This window comes from Callorhinus ursinus, unplaced genomic scaffold (genome assembly GCF_003265705.2).
Source record: "Callorhinus ursinus isolate GAN/ISIS: 27379988/994484 unplaced genomic scaffold, GSC_fseal_2.0 scaffold97, whole genome shotgun sequence".
In the NCBI taxonomy this organism is placed as follows: Eukaryota; Metazoa; Chordata; class Mammalia; order Carnivora; family Otariidae; genus Callorhinus; species Callorhinus ursinus.
The window spans coordinates 1738423-1757628 of record NW_027397159.1 but is presented as its reverse complement, the minus strand read 5'-3'; the positions used below and the strand labels follow the sequence as shown (position 1 = coordinate 1757628).

Genomic DNA, 19206 nt, shown 5'->3' with positions numbered 1-19206 from the left:
CTCCAATGGAAAACTTAAGCTCCTCTAACTTAAAAGGATTTGAACTCCAAGTTCTTCCTCTTAGCACTAGGCAGCTACCAGAATCAGTGCTGAACTCTATAGCTATCTAGCTGTTTACTTTCCTTTATGTTGTTTGCATTCCTGCCTGCCCTGCACAGGCACAATTTAGGGGTCACCGAATAGTTTGAGGGGAATGGGCACACAGAGGTTAGGGATCCTCTTGCACTGGGTCTTCACTCTCTGGGGCCTCTCTCAATTTCTATCACGTCTGCCATCATTGAACGCCGACTTCTAACTCCACAATCCAGCAAGACCACCACTTCCTGCTTGGACTCTATCTCTCGTACAAGTAAGCTGGGCAGTGTCCTAAGGGAGAATAAAAAGGAATTTGGTTAAGTGTCAGATTTGCTAATTTGTTTGCCTCCTTTCAAGGCACAGATCACATGCCGTCCCCTTTCCCTCTACCTCATAGTGTGGGATGAATCACACGGGGCATGTTCACGGGAGGCTTTTGGAAATGGCTCAAGGTGCTTCTTTCCACCACGAGGCATGGCTGCTTTTCTCATTGCTGGGTGTTCTTCATCAGCAAAGGAGAGTGACCTGGCTCTGACAAGAACCACTGATTGCTTTCATCTTATGAATGCTACCAGGCCATGAGGACAGTGTTGAGGAGATAGGGGGACGTGGTACCCCACAGGTCTCCAAGAGTCCTGGCAGCAATTTAGCTCTGAGTGGATGAGGGCCTATATGATCTGTCCCATACTCTGAGGGGCAAGTCCACCATGGTGACCAATCACAGGGAAGGGAGGCAGACGGCACTCAAGGTTGATGCAGCTAGCAGTGCTTAGGAAGGAACAGCCCTACTCAGAGACAGAAAACAGAATCATCATCACTAAATCCCCAGAGTCTGGTCAAACACAACAGCCACCAAAACAAGTGGTCCCCACTAAAAGGATTGTGCTCTCCAGAAAGGTCTTCCACTTCTGATATAGAGGGTGGAGATTTCAGGATCTTTTATGGGAGTGTGAGGAGTCCAGTGCCTTTGGAATCAAGTTGAAACAAATAATAACAATAATTAGTATATAAATGGCACTTACTCTGAGCCCGTGTACTGTTACAAGCACTTTATCTACATTTTAGTTCATTTAATCTCATGCTTGAAGTTGGCTGTACTGATGATTTATTGTATGTTAGAAGCCATGATTTCTCAGAAGCTTGCTCATGATTGGATCTGATGCAGATATTCCTGATGGGCAGCTCTCTTCCAGTGATGATTTGGGGACCCAGGCATGTCCATCTCGTAGTTTCGCCATTTCTACTCTGTGGCTTCTGAGGTTGCCTCCAGGGGTCATCTCCTTCCCAACCAGAGGGGGAAGGACCTTATAGGTTCACCTGTGGAGCTTTAGGTGGGCTAGCCTGGACATGGCACCCATCACTTCTGCCCTGTTCTGTCAGGAGTCAGCCACAGGGGCCACATCTTACTGAGAGGGAAGTTTAGAAACTGAGCACGGCTGTCTGAGCAGGAGTAAAATAATAATACAGTGATGATGTTTTAGTGAGTACATAGCCGTTGTTGCCAACAGGCTCTGTATCGTGTCTATTTTATAGATAAGGTAACTAAATAAAAGACAGTTGTCCAAGGTCCCATGTCAGTAACTGGCAGATCTGGGGCTTGAACCTGGGCAGGCAGGCTCCAGTGTCCACTTTCTTATCACGTCCTATCCTGCCTCTGATTTGTTTGCATTTCTAGGATGATAGAACTGGTTGTCTTGGTTATAAGGCAAAGGCCTGGTATCCAGCAGTAGCCAAGTCAGGGCTGAGCAGGTGAGTGGATGGGGGAATCATGAAGGAAAGGACATCTGCTCTTTGAGTCCGACTCTAAACACACCTTTCTTTGGCAATACGTCACCTTTAAATTAACTATACAGGTAGAATTTCACCTCTGAGCCAGGCTGTGAAGATGTTTTGAAGACTTTTATCATGGCATGTTATTAAGAGTGGAGTCGTTACGTGCCTTTGCAAATGGGCTACAGGGAAGTGTGGTGTGAACCCTGCTTCCGGCACTGAGTAGCTGAGTGACTTCCCTTGAACCTCAATGTCCTCACATGCAAAGTGGGGGTGTGCTGCGGTCACAGGCCTGTGTGAGGGTCCCGTGGTGGAAAGTACGCAGCAAGGAGAAGCATGTGGCCCGCAGAGAATCCTCCGTAGACAGCTGCCCACCCCTCCCCAGAAATGAATACCTCGGGGGAGCAAATGTGGGGCTCCGAGCCTTCCTCCTGGAAGTTATAAATATGTTCTTTTCCAAATGAAATGCCACGTTCAAGCAGGAGGATGTGGAAGTGTGCACAGACCTCGAGGAAAGGGTGGTGGGCAGCACGGGCCATCCTGCTGTCCCTGGGAGCCTCCAGATGACCAGGGCCACAGCCACGGCCTCCGTGCCACGCGAACTGGCTGCTCACGACCCACGGCACATGCAGACTGGCCACGGCGCAAGAGAAGTGTTTGCTGGTGCAGCTGGGAAGCCTGTGTGCGGAGCTAGATTTTCAGGGCCAGGTGCTGTCCTCAGACCCGTCTCTCTTGGCGCTCAGCTCTGTCCCCTCCCACACGCGGTCCACCCCTACCTTCTCTCGAGTCCATGAACAGACGGAGGGAGGAAAGAGAGCAGCGGCAAGGAGGGGAAAAGGGAGGGAGGAATCTCTCTCTGCCAGTCGCTGGGCTCGCCTGCGCGCGTCCTGAGCCAATCCCACCGCCCAGGAATGACGTCCGCGCTCGCGGACTGGGAACAGGGCGCAGGTGGGCGCAGGCGGCGGAACAACGCCCCGGTGAGCTGCGGGCCGCGGTTCACGCCGGGAGCTGCCGCCCTCCGGCAGCCCTGCCTTCCCATGTGGTGCGCGTTCCCGCCCGCTGCCCCGGCCACCGGCCCAGAGCACGCCTTCCAGGTGAGAGCAGTGAGCTTCCCCGGCCGCTCACCTGCCAGAGGGCCGTGCCCTGAAAGCGCTTTCTGTGCCTCCAGGCCCTCCGGCGCCCCCCCAAGATGTCACTGTCCACGCCGGGGCCACCCCAGCCACTGTCCAGGTCTCCTGGAAGCCGCCCGCCCTGACAACCGCCGGGCTGTCCAATGGGGCCAACGTGTCTGGCTACGGCGTGTATGCAAAAGGGCAGAGGGTGAGTTCTGGTTGGGGGATCGCGCGGGGACCGGCCAGGGACTGGCCTGCACCTGCTCCTGGAAGGGTGAGGCAGGGGGTGGGGGGCATCCCTCTCTTCCCTCTCTCCACCCCCAAGATACACCGGCACGTCCTGAACAGCACCTTCAGCGGCGCCCAGGGCCCCCACCCCGGCGGAACACAGCCCCCTTCTCTCCTGTGGCTTCTCCTTTCCAGAATTCTCTCTACCCACCTCCCACGCCACTGCTGCCCTGCCCCGGGCGGTTCCTGTTCTCCCCTCAGTACTGAAAACTCGCCTCTTGACCCCACAAAGTTAGCCCCCCAGTGGATGACGGGCTCATAAACTCAACCAGCTGTTGTTGAGAAGATGGTACCACCAGCCAAAGGGGAGGGGGGCCATCTGCACATCAACACACAGCGGGCCTGGCTCCCAGAGACCCTGTGTCCTTAATGCCCACCGTAGGGACCCCGTACCAGCCCCAGCCCCGCCCTGGCACATGACACACAGACGGGGGGACGCTTGGAGGAGCTCCTGTCCATCCTCCCACCCCCTCCTGTTCCCCCAGAGGAGCCAGAGCTGATACATCAGATGTAAGTGCCTATCTGAGCTCCTCCTGCCTGGTCCCCGGGACTTGCCGCCTGCAGGGGCATGCTTCCTTGGCTCCCCCTCCTCCCCCGGGACTCCCCTTGCCCCCTTCCTCCTCCCCAGGACTCCCCTCTTCCCCCCTCCTCCCTCAGGACTCCCTCCTGCTCCCCCTCCTCCCCGGGACTCCCCCGTGCTCCCCCACCTCCCCCAGGACTCCCCCATGCTCCCCCTCCTCCCCGGGACTCCCCCGTGCTCCTCCTCCTCCCCCGGACTCCCCCGTGCTCTCCCTCCTCCCCCGAGACTCCCCCGTGCTCTCCTTCCTCCCCTGGACTCCCCTGTGCTCCCCCTCCGTAGGGAAGCCTGCAGGCAGGGTATGCCCATGCAGAAAAAGTGTGTCCTTGCTCTATGACAGGAAGTCCATTTTGGCCCCTGCCTGGCCCTTTCTCCCCCCACCCAACTTTGGCAGTTCATACCTGGTTTCTGATGCCTCTGAGGCCCCTGCATCTATATCTGAATTGATTCTGGACAGGGAAGGAAAGGCGTGGTCCTCACTGGTGCCCAGGAACCTCCAAGAGCTGCACGGGTGGGATCTGTGGAAGTCCCCGGCCTTTGCCCCCCTCTGAGGCTCTCCAGGCCGGGCACGCAGTTGAGCTGGGCATGGACAGGGTCCCGGGCCTGGGAGGCCGTCTGGGGGCTGGCCCCTGTCCAGCAGGGTGCATGGGGAGAAGCTGCAGGCAGGCGGGCCCCTGTGACAGACATTCTCTGTGTGCAGGTGGCTGAGGTCACCTCCCCCGTGGCGGACAGCATAGCCGTGGAGCTGGTGCGGCTGCGGAGCCTGGAAGCCAAGGCTGTGACCGTGCGGACCCTCTCTGTGCAGGGCGAGTCCACGGACTCTGCCCCTGCTGCCATCCCTCCCGACCTCCTGGTGCCTCCAACCCCCCACCTGAGAACTCCCACACCGAAGCCCTTAGCAAGTGCCGGAGCCCCCGATACCAAAGATGAACACCTGGGTCCCCACGTCGCCATGGATGGGGCCTGGGAGCAGACTGGGGCCCCGGCCCCAGCCCACGGGCACATGCTGGAGCCACCCAGCCTGCAGGGCTCGGGCCCGGGGAGGCGGTCCCCCTCGCCCAGCCGGATCCTCCCACAGCCACAGGGCACCCCGGTTTCCACGTCCGTCGCCAAGGCCATGGCCCGGGAAGCTGCGCAGAGGGTGGCCGAGAGCAGCAGGGTAAGACTGGGCTTCTCCTCACTGGTCTGCGGAGGGGGCTGCTCCAGGCGCTGGCGCCCAGGGGCTGCCTGGCCTGGGAGGGAGGGATGCTGCGCGGCCTCCCTGTGCCCGTGGACTGCTTTCTTGGCCAGATCCTGATGGGATCAAAATGTATTCTCAGTATGTGAAAATGGACCCATGTACCCAGAGAAACTGCTTCTCGACCAGCCTGGCTCAGCTCCAACAACAGGCTGTGAGCGGCCCACTCCCCAGGCTCTGTCTATGTTGAGGGTCTGAGAGGTGCTTTCTAGAAGTTGGCCTGGGGATCTTCTTCCTGAACGAGACTCACGGCCTGGTTCTGCGTGCTTCGGAGCCGCAGCTGTGTGCGTGTGCATACTTTACATGCATGCAGACCTGTTTCCACGCACACGTGCACACAGACATACCTACGTGCACGCATAGACAGCCGTGGGCATATACGCACGTCCCTACGTGCAGAAGTGCACACGTATAAACACACTTGCATACCTGTTACCCAGGACTGTGCGGGCCATGGGGATACAGTGGTGCTGTATTCCAGACGAGATGTGCAGTGAGACATGACGTAGTAAGAAACACCTATGAGGTGCTGCCCCGTCCAGGCCCGGGAGAGTGGGATCTGGAGCTGGGCTAGACCGTGTGCCCCCCACCCCCACCTGCCTGTCTGGGACAAAGCCCCCGTCTCTTCCTCGGGTGTGTTGGTCCACCAGGGTGTCCGGCATGTGTGCTGTGGCCTGTGGTCGGGGCTCTGGCCGAGGCGACAGTGGCGGTCAGCATCCGTCTCGGCTCTGCCCGTCCAGCTGTAGGGTCCCTCCAGGACAGAGAGGACGCTGTCGGACGCTGACAGCTGCAGGTGGAGATATCTGTGCGGACGCCTGGAGGTCCCGAGGGCTGGGTCAGCCTGGCCCTGGGGTGGGGACCAGGTCAGGGAGTCTGAGGAAGGGTGTAGACCCTAATGGTCAGAGCTGGGTCACACAGGCCACGTATAGGACACTGGGGAGCGATGCACGGTGCAGTGACAGCCGTTGGTCCTCCCTAAACACCGGAAACCTCGGCCGTTGCGTGAGCTCTCCCAACTGGTTCAGTACTGGCCTCAAATACTTAAACGATTAAACACTAATCTGTGACTTCTGACGAGAAGTGGGCCCACCCCCGCTGTGTTGTTTCTCACGAAGCAGAAGCCCGGGCCCAGAACGTTGTGGTGCTTTTGGTGAAGCTCTGTGGGCAGGAAGGGCCTGGCAGGGGAGTGGGCACCCCTCTGCTCTTTGGGATGGCACCCCTAAGGCCCCCAGGCGGGGTCCCGAGAGCTGGCTGGAGCCAGAGCCTGGGGCTGCTGCTCACTCCCCAGCCAGCTTACCTTTTGGAGGGCATGGAGAGAAAGCAAACCTTCGAATGTTATTTTTCAAGAAAGTGGTGTCCCTAGGTTTCTTCCAGCAAAGGCAGGAAGTGGTTCTGGTCAGGGACGGGGGCAGCACATCAGAGGCCAGCGCTGGGCCACCGGACACGGGTCCCTACCCGTGGTGGCTCCCAGGGGGACTGGGGGGCTGAGCGAAGCAGAGGCCAAGCCCAGAAGACATGGGGGCCTGGAAGCCCCCTGCCCCTCACCAGCCCCTCCTGACCGCTCCTTTCCTTCTCCTTCCAAGTTAGAGAAAAGGAGCATCTTCCTGGAGAGGGGCGGCGGGCAGTATACAAACTCGGATGAGGAAGACAGCTATGACTCCCCGGACATCAAGAGGAGAGGCGCCTCGGTGGACGACTTTCTGAAAGGCTCAGAGCTCGGCAAGCAGGTGAGTGTGGCCGTGAGGTCCCTGTGGGCCTCCCCTGGCCTCAGCCAGAGCTACCGAGTGTGGCCTCCTCTGGGGACAGTTCCAGAAGTCCAGATGGGAGGCTCCCACCCTCCCCGACCGTGCTGTGCCGGCACCTGGTCACACAGATGATTGGGTGGGTCAGGTAAACCTACAGGTGACCACCTGGTTAATTTAGGCAGAGCCCACCGTTTGTTCATTCACTTTCCTTAATCAGACTAATGTTTGTTGGGCACCTGGTATGTGCCAGGCATCACGGGAAAGCCCAAAACACAGGATCCGCATCCTACACCCAGAGCACAAGCCGTCAGTGCTCCCCTCCCAGCCCAGGCCCCTGCACCACAGATGCGCTCCGCCGGCTTGTGGCTCCAGGTTCTGATCACGTGCACTCTAACGGAAGCAGCCCTGACTGTCTGGACAAGAGACAGGAAGGGCTGGAGAGTCGGGCAATCCAGGGGTGTCAGGGCACAAAGACACCTGCCACGCCCGAGAGACAGGGCAGCATCATGGCCTCGGGGGCGTCAGACTCACACACTCGGTCACATCCTGGCCCTGCCGCTGCTCAGCCGTAGCTCTGCAGGCAGGTTGCCCAGCTCCTCCAGCCATCAGACTCTTTGTCTGCAAGATTAGAATAGTTCTACTTGTACTCATTTTAACATAAGACACGGAATACCCACCTAATAATGACAAAGATGGTGAAGACATTTCACCACCCACGATACAGGGAGCCTCAGGAGGATGTTGCCAGACTGATTCTGCTGTCCAGTGTGTCTGGGCTCTGGCTTCTGAATCTTCCATGCTTTTGGCCTTCCTCTTGGTTGCAAAGTGGCTGCCATAGCTCCAATAATCACAGCATCATGTGACAGCACCCCAAGAAGGAAGGAAGAGATGGATGAAAAAAAGAGGGGGCTTGCTTTTCAGGCACTTTTCTCTTAACGGGGAGAGAAGTCTTTTCCAGAAGCTCCATCAGACTTGCTGCTACCTCTCACTGGGCAGACTGGGGCCACGTGCCCAGTACCAAGAGAGGAATAGGATTCCTATCAATGGCTTATCAGTGATGCATTTGGCCAGTGACAGACCCCTGCTTCCATTCCATGAGTTTATTCTGACATCAGTGGGTTGGAATCAGATGAGACTGTATCCTCGTGCAAGGGAGTTTCCTGGACGCCTGGGGAAGACCACCTTAAAACCAGCCTAGTCTTTGTGTATTTAAACTCCCTTGTTTAACTCCTTTGTGTATTGTATGTCTTCTACTTGGCCACTGAGTGAAAGAATTACAGCTGGAGCCAGGCCCACCCCAAGGCCACAGAGGCTCAGGCTGAGAACCTTCCTGGCCCCTTCTCCCCACAAGGCATGCAGAGCCTCCTGCCTCCAGCAGGCCTCGAACTTCATGTGGCCAGAAGTGCTTACACGTCTTTATCTGGGCTAGTAATCAAAAACTGGAGTATTTTTAATAAATGTGTCATGGGCTGCTATTAAATTCATTTGTCTTATTGCCCACCAGGAAAATAAACTGTTCAATCAACACCATCTAGCAAAACAGAACGTGGTCATAAATATGAGCTCGCCAGGGTGTGAGGTTTGGGTTGTGGCAACCTTCCGTATTTTTGCTTTAAATACTCAAGATACTGAATGCAGACACTGTGAGTGAGTGTGGTGCCAAGCTGCAGCGGCTGGGCATCGTGGTGCCCGGCCAGGGCTGTCCATGTCTGTGTGTGCAAGCACAATATCATGCGCACCCTTCATCCTACAGGATGTTTGGACGGAGCCCACACACAGGCTCTGTCAGGTGTCCATGAGCGAGCTGGGCCCAGCGTGAGGCCCACCTGTGTGCGGGGCTCACCTCCTGCCCGGACCAGCTATTCTCCAGACAACACAGGGTGTGCGTGTGTGTTAGACGACACCGTATTTGTAAAAATCTTAAATGCTTTTATGTGGCGCACATACACGCACTTTCCCACCCTCCTGCTCTCTGTTGCACACGTGTGGTGTGCCTGAGCCTGTGAGGGTCTTCCCCAGTTCCTGCCAGCTCAGAGCTAGCAGACCTGGGCTGGCCCTCTGTGCTCTTCTGGCTCCCTGAGCTTGACGGGATGGGGACGTCCAGGCCTTCCTCACCACGGATGGGGGCAACTTGCATGCACACACATGCACACACACACACATGCGCACTCACACGTACACATGCACGCAGACCCGCACACAGATGCGCACTCACACGCACACATGCACACATATGCGCTCCCGCACACATGCACGCACAGACGTGTGCACCACACATGCACACATGTGCACTCATGCACACATGCACGCAGACACATGCACTCACATGCACACATGCACACATAAGCGCTCTCACACGCACACATGCACGCACAGACGTGTGCACCACACATGCACACATGTGCACTCATGCACACATGCACACATGTGCACTCATGCACACATGCACGCAGACACATGCACTCACATGCACACATAAGCGCTCTCACACGCACACATGCACGCAGACACATGCACTCACATGCACACATGTGCACTCTCACGCATACATGCACAGAGGTGCACATGCACGAGCCTGGGGCTCGCAAGCATGCAGAGCAGGGGAAGGGAGGCAAGGAAGGCCTGGGTGGCCCCCAGACCACGGGCCCCCACAGTGTCCCTTCTCTTGGCCCCCAGCCACACTCCTGCCATGGCGACGAGTACCATACGGAGAGCAGCCGGGGCTCTGACCTCTCGGACATCATGGAGGAGGACGAGGAGGAGCTCTACTCTGAGATGCAGCTGGAGGACGGGGGCAGGAGGAGACCCAGCGGCACATCCCACAACGCCCTCAAGGTCAGTGGCCCAGGGTCACCGGCTCCTGCCACGTGGCCTGGAGCTCCCCTTCCCTGTCCCTCTGCCGGGGCTGCTGGCGGCTCCGGACGGCCTCGCCCTGCTGGGGGGAGCCCGTGGGTTTGGCTCGGCTTCTTCCTCACTGTTGAGTTTGTGTGTTCGGAAACTCCTCCCACCTCCTGTCCTGCACTTGGCCCAAAAGTCCAGGAGGAGGGGTTCGGGAGAGCCTGTTTGGCACCCTCGGGCTGCCCAGCTCAGTGCCAGGAATTGAGTGAAGACCCAGAACAGGGAAGAACCCCCCCACCACGGGCCGTAAGTGCTGATCGCAGAGCCGGCAGCTGGAGAGTCGGCCTCGAGCTGCACTAGGGGCTGGGGAGGAGCGGGGCCGGTAGGGATTCTGCATTTACATGCAAGGACGAAGCTGGGGTGATCAGTGCTCCAGGGGACATGGGAGCCAGAGGGGGGTGGGGTGTCAGGGGCAACATGGGGTCCACACACAGGCCCCTTCGCAGACACCTCCCCCAGAGCCCCACGTCCTCTGCCCCCACCTCTGGTGTGGCCGCCAGTGAGGGGCTTCATGGGGAACCTGAGTCCGAGGCCTCTGAAGAGCCAAGTAGGAGGCTTTCCCTCATGTGCGTGCCCACACGCTCCCTGCCTCCTCGGGCCTTCGCTCCCACAGTGGGCCCTGAGCCTGAGCAGTGTGGCCGCCATCCTCCAGCCGTTCCCAGCCCCCATGGGGGAGACACACAAAGCGCTGGATGGCTGCTAGGACCCTTGTGGGCTTTGCCAATGAAAAAGGCCACAAAGAGGAAAATTCTACGGGGGGATAAAGCACCCCACTGTGGAATCTCTCTGGGACATGGGCATGCATTGTGATGGTAGACAGAAGGCAACATCCAGCCCCGGCTGCCAGCTCACTGCTGCCTTGCACAGACAAGACTCCGATGTTCTCCCAGCAGGGGGCCCTGGTAGGGCCTCGGAGATACTCTGTCACCAGGGCACATGCTGGGGTCCTGGGCAGGTTCTGCATAGTGTCAGCGCCTGCCGCTCCTGGGGGCTCCTCCCGAGCCCGCTGCCAGCTCCCAAGGCCTCACCAGTCAGCGGGACTCCCAGTAACCTTCCTTGAGGGAGGCAGAGCCCAGGCCTTGCCTGGTCCCATCTGATGCCCCCCGACTCCCCGTGTTTGCCTGCAGGTGCTCACGGGTGGGCTGGGCAAAGCCTGGATCTGTTTTTCCGTGACGCTTCTCTTTCTGATGGAGAAAGCTCCTAGGGTGGCACTTCCTGCAGATAGTTTAGCAAAGAAGCAGAAGTTTGCCTTCTCTCCCTGGGAGGAGGTCTGGAGAGCAGCAAGTTGGGTATAAAAGCCCACAGCCTGGTGCCGCCCCTGCCAGCCAGGGGGGCCTCTTGGGGGAGCCCCTGGGAGAGCCCCTGGGAGCTGACAGTGGGCGGAGAGGCTTACTTTGCTTTGCCCACAGTGCTGTCCCATCTGTTTTTTTAAATCAGGAGATTTTATAGGCTGGCCTGGACTTCTGAGTTCTTTAGAAAGTCCGACAGTTTGGGGATCTGGCATCACGACAGTTCCCTACAACTGAGCCAGCTTCCCCCAGACCAGCCCTGCCCCAGAAGCCACCAGATTAGACCCCTTCTTCACGCTCACAAACACGCAGGTGTCAGGTTAGCAAAGGGGAGGGGTTGGGTCAGAGGCCAGGGCGCTGGCCCAGGCCCTCACCACCCACACTGAGCTCCTGGGCCCTCTGGAGTAAACGCACCAGGGTCCCCAGCTTGCAGAGCCCCATGCGGGGCCCAGGGAGGAAGGGCCTTGTCTGGAGAGGCAGTCCGGGGGCGCTCGCCGCTCAGCTGGCGTGGAGGATGCCCCAGCAGAGAGAACCTGTGCGCAGCGACTTCGGGTGGGGACACAGTGGCTAGGCACCTCCAGCCTGGGGCAGCCCCGGGAGGGCGCTGTGCCAGGCGGGCCCAGGATGGCGGGACGCAGCTCCCCACGCACTCTGGGCTGGGATCCAGAGAGCCAGGCCGACCAGGTCCTCTGCAGATACGGACGGAGCTCGGCTGTGCACAGCGCACAGCCCGGAGCCGGAAGGCGCCCAAGCGCCAAGGCCGGGCTGTCACGCACGCGAGTTCAGTCCAGAGAAAGCGCTGCTGGAGGTGGGGAGGGTGGCGGGCAGTGGTGGGCGGGGCCTCCGTGGGGTGCGCCTCCGCCGCACAGACCCCCGCCCCTCCCCTCCCGCCGCCCTCTGAGCTCCGTGGCAGGCCTCCCAGGGCCACGCGCCCCTGGCTGCCCGCTGTCCCCAGCCACGCCCCGCGGCCCGCCTCCCCTGCGCTGGGTGTGCCGCCTGCTCCAGGCTAGGACCCTGGCCCGCCGCGCCTCCCCCCCTGCCCCGCACCACGCACCATCCGTTAACCTTGTGTTCTCATTTCAGAGCCCGGCCAGAGCATGCCTTTCGCCCCCACGAGTACACGCATGCTTGCTGCCCCTCATGGCCTCTGAGACTAATTCTGTCTATTTTCTTTCCTCCCCCCATGTCACTTTGGTCACACCCCCTGTTAACACACCACCCCCTTAAGGAGTGCTCTCAGAGTAGCAGCACCGAGGGGGCCTTCCTGGAGCGGCCTGAGCACCCCCACCAGACCCCGCATAGTTCGAGGCTGTTCAGTATCCCCGAAGTAGCCGAGGAGGGAGAGCACCTCGAGTTCTTGCACAAACAGGGCTTAGGGTACTCGGCCAGGGTCCGGGCCCACGATGGGGACAAGGCCTTGCAGGCCTCCTGGCTCCCAGCCGAGCCCCGGGGCCCGGCTGTCGGCCCCGGTGCGGAAGACTTCGCTCTGCAGGACAGAGGCTGTCGGTCCAGCCGTGCGGCCAGCAGGAGCCCGGACAGTGGCCTGGACTGTGGGAGTGAGGAGGAGCTGTGTTTCAGCTTCAGGAGCACGGCCAGGTGCAGCCTGGGCCCTGGGCACTGTCCCTGTAGGAGAAGCCTGAGGCCGCTGCTGGCCCGGCGGCGGACGCTGACCCGGCAGAGCAGCATCGAGGAGGACTTTGGGGAGCAAGTGGACCCCAGCGACGTCCTCAGGAGCCATGACGCCCACCCGAGCCCAGAGAGATCCGCCCCCAGGAAGTATGACTGGGAGGAGCCCCCGGGGCACCAAGGCCCGCGGGATGTCTGGAAGAAAAGCATAAACATGCCCAACAGTAGGGCCACTGCCCCAGAGGCACCTCCCCGGGTGGCAGAAGGCCCTGTGGTGTGTGCAGTCAACTTCTTCTCACATCTGCTTGCCAAACCAATCCATTTTCATTCTTTGCCCTGATTTTTTTTTTTCTGTTGGTGTCCATCCCTGGGGAGCCTCTCTGCTGGCTGTCTTTCACTTCCATGCATTTTGATTTAAGTCCCATTGCTTCCCGATCTTTGACCATGCTGACGACCCCTTTACTTTGCTTTAGAATACTGACCCCCACCCCACAGAATCAGCGACGATTATGGCTGCTTTAATTAAAGGACAACTGAATCTAAATTTTAATTAAGGGTTAGCTGAACTATGATGATCCAAAAGTTTGGCAACACGTATCTTTTCAAAACAAACCCCCGGGGACCTGTTACGACCACCACCCGCACCGTCAAGGGTGTTTCCTGACTGTGGCTATGGGTTTGGGTTTTGCTGGTGTGTTTGGTCTTCATTCGTAACTGGAAAAAAACAAGGAGGAGCAATTATTGAAGACATCCATTTTTACATATTGTTTCCAAAGTAGTTTTTTTTTTTCCTTCCCCTTTCTTTCCAGGGGGCAGTTTTCAGAATGAATTTTCTACCATCAGCTCTAGATGCATCCCCCTGCCTTGTGTTCCAGGCTTGTTAGTAGTTTGTCCAGAGTAGGGTTTCATTCGGCTTCATTCATCTCTATATTGTGTCCCCTTTCCAGAACATTTGCTCCCACCATGCTGAACTTTTCCATGAAAGCATAGGTGAGCCGCTGGGGGCACCAGGCCTTGGTTCTGAGCCCGCGCAGTCATGGTCTGTCCACACGAGGGCACCGACCTGGCCCCCACTGAGTCACCTGCCACCTGTGGCCCACACCCTGTCCCCCACCTGTAACAAGCCATCTAATCACCGGGACTCTCTGACCACCGTTCATTCCCTGTGCCCCTGAGACCTTTCCGACTCCAACTACTTACCAGTGAGCTGGAGGTGTTGCTGTGATTCTCTTGTATGATTCTGACCGTTAGTGCAAATTAGAAGCAAACCCGTCCATAAAGGAAATCCTTCCGAGTCAGCCCTGAAAATTGGTGTCTTCGGATTAGGGCCAAGATGTTGCCGTGAGTTTCAAAGCTGGTAATGCACAGAAACTTCTGTCTTTGAGTTTCTGGTAACCGCACACACAACTGTGCCCAGGCGGGATTTTGGAAGTGCAGACCACCCCCCCACGTCTGTGAGGGCTGCAGGAGGGCAGGCTGTCCTGAGACTAGCTGAGGGTCCTCTGTGCTCAGAGGTGCTGGAGCTGTGACGAGCTGGGTTTGAGCCACTCACTCTGGTTCCAAGAATTTGGCTTTGGCAGCAGGAGCTGCAGAGAACAGTGCCTCCCAAGGAGACCCTTCTTGCCCCCACTCCCCTCTGTGTGTCGAAAAACAACTCTGGTGTGGAAGGCAGGGTGGCTGGGGTGAGCAGCCTTTTTCTCTTCCAGGTTATTCAGCTAACCTTTCAGTTAAAAGCTAAGTTTAGTTGCCTTTAGAGCTTCTGCTTCTAAGTTGAGTTGATTTGGCTAACTTAATTCTCTTGTTTCCCAAGGCTGGCGAGACTTATGACTGTGTTGTTGTGTCTTCAGATTTTAGGAAACCCGGTGTCTGCAGGACGGGCCGACAGGGTGGATCACGTGGGCCGAAGGTTCTCCCATGGCAGTGCTGGTCCTCAGCGGTCCCGGCCAATGATGGTCCCGCCCATCGGTTAGTGGGCCTGGCTGACACCTTTCTCTCTCTTCCGACCCCAAAGCACATGGCTGCTCAATCCTTGATCTGAATGTGTTTACAAACTTATTAGGAGTAGCATTTTCAACCACGTACAGAAAACTCTCCATTACTTATGGCAAAAAGAAGGCAGAAAGAGGCATAAGAGAAATGAACTCTATTTGTAAGTATTCTCAAGTATCATATTGGCTTTTTATGTCAATCTTCTCCCTACCGATTTTTTTCTTTCCTGGAGAGGCCTGGAGAGAGTGCAGGGTGCTGCTTCTCCACATCCCGGCTTGTGCTCTCATGAGATGCTCGTGGTCAAAGAAGCAGGAATGGCAGCCAAACTGCAAACACCTACATAAGCCTGAGTAACGGAGAGTTCTCTGCATGCATCAAGTGCTTTGGCAGCGGGGCTCAGTGTGACGGGAAACCCCACGAGGCCTGATGTGGCCTCTGGAGCGTGGGCTGCCCTCCTCCCTGGGCTCACCTCCTTGCTCATGAGCCCTCCTCTGGCGTTCTGTGCCCATTCCCTTCATTCCTTTTTGGGATTGAGCCAGTCTTGCTGAAAGCTATCATTTCAGTCCCTGTGACTGACCTGGTGGGGAAGGGGGTGGTGGGTGAAGGTTTGCTCATTCCACTGGAATGAATCGTGGCAAAAACAATTCCAAAAGGTATTCACACAAGATAATGGAACTTGGTAATCAGCCCAAACAAACGGGCCTTTTGTGAAAAGGCACGCACGTGTGAAAACAAGGCAGGCAGAGCTGGGAAGGGGGCAGGTGTACAACAGACTGACCCGGGGCTCCGGGGAGGCAGCTTAGGGCCTCCGGACACCTGCTGCACTCGTCACAGCCACACAGCCTAGGTTTAGGAGACAGTCGCCTCTGTTCACGTCAACTAACAGGACAGACAGACGGGATGACGCAAAACAGACCCTCTAAACTACTGTCCTTCCCCCAGACTTTTCTTCTCTTTAGAGTCCAGACAATGGAGAAAAAAATTTCCTCTTCTACCTTTACAGTTTTAGGATGTTTTTATTGATCAGTAAAAATGTCATAGAATACTCAAGATCCTTAAAAAAAGAGTCTTCAGTTCACTGAAAAATGACAAAGTACGCAGAGTCCCACTGGTGAACGCTGGTCTCCCATTACGGATCCCCTGGCAGGTTACATCATGCAGAGCCCGGGTAGTTTCGGGGGCTCTAAACCTGGTGCCACATTCACATGATCCGTGTGTCACTCCCGAGCCTGAGGGGTGCTCCTGGCATAGAAGGTGCAGGGCTTGGGGGGACTGGCTGTCTTTAGAAACGAGGTGGGGCGGGGCTGGTGTGCGGCCCAGACTCAGGTCTTCTCTGTTGTGGAAGCGGGTTTCTGAATCTCCTTTGGACTGTTGCTGTCATGCGTGAAGCCCACAGCCTGGCTCATGGCGTGAACTGCAGTGCACGTGGTTGAAGCGTTAGCCGCGAGGGCACTGGGGCTCTGCAGAGGCTCCATCCCCGGTCTCCTGGGACTCAGAGGGACCAGCTATGGGAGGGGCTGCAAATGGCCTGGTGGGCGCAGAGGCAAAGGGGAGACACGGGCACCTCCAGGTCTCGCCAGCTGACCCCAACCTCGGGGAGCCTCTGACAGGCCTTTGATTGGGTGTGTCTTACCATAAAGAAATCAAAAGGCTGCACGTGTGTTTTCATCTTAGTAAAACACTAGTTAAATTAGCAAAAAGAGAGTAATGCTAATGTTTTAACCAAAAAAAAAAAAAGCCTCTTAATGCAACTCAAAAAAGTGCTAAATAATCCATAATGGATTTGGTTTAATTGTACCTGACTTCTTATGTAGCAGTGCAAGAAAGCACAAAAAAGCATGATTAATATCAAATGCTTTGATTCCTACACACACACAGAAGCACCTATTAGCGTTTCAAAGGACAAAAGTGGAATGTGCTCAGCAGCGGCCAGTGACCCCTGGGAACCGTCAGTGACGTGCAAACAGACTCTTCCCCTCGTCCCAATTTACTTCCATTTTTCTTGTGCAATTATCAGTGATTGTTTTAGGAATCTGCTCCACAACAAAAGCATTCATTTTCTTTTCCAGAGGAACTTAACTCTGTAGACCGTATACTCCCTAAATATATTTTTAATTATTATTATTATTATTTGAGAGAGAGAGAGCATGAGCAGGGGAGGGACAGAGGGAGAGAGAATCTGAAGCAGGCTCCATGCCTGGTGCAGAGCCCAACGTGGGGCTTGATCTCACGACCCTGAGATCACGACCGGAGCCAAAATCAAGAGTCAGATATTAACCGACTGAACCATTCAGGCACCCCCCCCCGAATAGATTTTTAAGAAGCAATGCAGTCACAATTGAATAAAAATACTGTACCTTTTCATATTCTCTAGGTGTCCTAAACTAAGAAAACAGTGACTTAAAAAGATTTAAAAAGAGGAAAAGTATGTTGGTCTGGATGTAGTAAATTCTCGACCTTACAATCAGTGAGGCAGGCCTCCTGACACTGATCCATGACTCGCAGGAGGATGGAATTGGGTGCGGTTTCTCGCTGGATCATGGCTGGTCTTTGCTCCACGTGAGGTGCCCCACTCGAGGAGATCCCATTCTGACCAGGGGACTGTGACCTCCCCGAGGTCCCTTTGACTCGGGTCATGATCTCAGGGTTCTGATATGGAGTCCAGGATCGGGCTCCCTGCTCAGCGGGGAGCCTGTCTCTCCCTCTGCCCCTCCCCCTGCTTGTGCTCGCTCGCTCGCTCTCTCTCTCTCTCTCAGTCTGACCAATAAATACGTGAAGAATTCATTTGTCACCACCTAAGTATGTAGAGCTAAGTGAGCAGCTCGGTGAAGTACCCCAAACTTTGACTCACATGCAAGTGCTTTTCGGTGACCGGGGTGGGGGTGGGGGGCCGTCCCACCGGCTCTGCTCCGCAGCGGATGGCCTGTCCCACACTCGAGTTCCATGACAGCTGCTGCCTTTTCAAACCCATCTGTGTCGATCTGCGTATTGACCACAAATTTATTGTAAAGACAGAAGTTACCGTACCTCCACCATCCCATCTTCTAAACCACACTTCCTACAATAGCACACGTCTCTAAGTCCGGGAATCACCCAGCCCTCTGCCTTTGTCCCCACATGCTCCCAGACGAGTACAGTGAGCGCGACCGCCTTTCTCCAGACTTCTACGAAGAGTCAGAGACCGACCCAGGTGCCGAAGAGCTCCCAGCCCGGATCTTTGTGGCGCTTTTTGACTATGACCCCCTCACCATGTCCCCGAATCCAGATGCTGCCGAAGAAGAGCTTCCTTTTAAGGAAGGACAGATCATCAAGGTGGGGACCGGGCTGGGGGCTGCCGGGCAGGTGGGGCACCCAGGGTAGGGGGGGTGCTGTCACCGTACTGTAGGTCCTTAGCTTGTCCCAAGGGCAGGCTCGTTCTGTTGCTTTATATATTCAGCCTTCGGACCAGCAGAGAGGAGGGACCTTGTGAGTCTGAAGTAGGAACCTGAGAGAGAGCCTGGCCCTCCGTCTCTCGGAGGAAGCCCTTTGCTATGGACGGCGACACCGCTAGGAGGAGTCTCAAAGTCCCCTCTGTTGGGTGGGATCTCGTCACACACACCCAGCAAAGTGAAGCCAGAGCCCTGATGGGGAGACCAGCGGGTTGTCCAGACCCCGGGGCAGAAGCTGGTTCTCAGGTGTGGCTGCGTGGGTGGAGGGGCAGATGTGCACGTCTGCAGGGCGCGTGTTGGTGACCATGGGGCTCTTCCCACACATTGTGATGACACGCGGCTCCGCGCCGGCAGAGCTGATGCGCTTGCGACCCGGCAATCATACTGGCCCTTCGCACCGGCTGCAGGTCTATGGTGACAAAGACGCGGACGGCTTCTACCGTGGGGAGACCTGTGCCCGGCTCGGCCTGATTCCTTGTAACATGGTCTCAGAAATCCAGGCGGACGACGAGGAAATGATGGACCAGCTTTTGAGACAAGGCTTCCTTCCTCTGAACACGCCCGTGGAGAAAATAGGTAAGAGCCTCCCCCGGCTTACCCCTGCACCTGCTGGTGGGGCCGCTTCTGCTTCCCCTGGCGCCCCGCGCCAGCCAGGAGCAGGAGGTGGTGTGGACAGGGTCCGGTCTGGGCCATTCCAGATGGAAAATGAACCCACTCTACAAACCAGGTTGTGATGGTCCTGTGTGCTTTGGGGACATTTGTGTACCTAAATATTTACAAAAACATAGATGATTTTCTAATGGAAGATGAAGTGCAGCCTTGCTTACTAAAAGTCTGTCCCATCTAGAAAATAGACTAGTTGCTTTCTGGTTGTTTTTGCATGTTGTGTCCCCCTAAAATGTGTAAGTTTATCATGTGACCCCCACGGTGCTGGTGTCAGGAAGCCAAGCCTCTGGGAGGGGCTGACGTCATGACTGCAGAACTCTCAGAGGGGCGTCAGTACCCTCACCCAGGAGGCCCCACAGGCGTCGCTCGCCTCCTCTACCCCGCGAGGACACGGGAGAAGACCCGTCTGTGGACCAGGATGCAGGTCCTCCCCAGACCCCAACTCTGCGGCGCCTCGGCCTCGGACTTCCGGCCCCCAGAGCCGTGAGGAGCGACCGCGCTGTGTT

The 19206-nt window shown here is 56.8% G+C and overlaps 1 protein-coding gene across 12 annotated transcripts in view; it reads left to right on the top strand.

Annotated features, from left to right (window-relative positions):
• Positions 1 to 19206, top strand: part of RIMBP2 (RIMS binding protein 2) — a 78619-nt gene that overhangs the window by 47627 nt on the left and 11786 nt on the right. For 8 of the 12 annotated variants that reach the window (XM_073888853.1, XM_073888854.1, XM_073888862.1 and 5 more), the window contains 8 exons: positions 3014 to 3165; positions 4523 to 4981; positions 6643 to 6786; positions 9481 to 9639; positions 12220 to 12891; positions 14465 to 14582; positions 17734 to 17918; positions 18442 to 18610. In XM_073888853.1, the coding sequence (XP_073744954.1) occupies positions 3014 to 3165; positions 4523 to 4981; positions 6643 to 6786; positions 9481 to 9639; positions 12220 to 12891; positions 14465 to 14582; positions 17734 to 17918; positions 18442 to 18610 (2058 nt within the window). The remainder of the gene's footprint in view (positions 1 to 3013; positions 3166 to 4522; positions 4982 to 6642; positions 6787 to 9480; positions 9640 to 12219; positions 12892 to 14464; positions 14583 to 17733; positions 17919 to 18441; positions 18611 to 19206) is intronic. The other 4 variants (XM_073888863.1, XM_073888864.1, XM_073888865.1 and 1 more) reach the window with 2 other exon arrangements.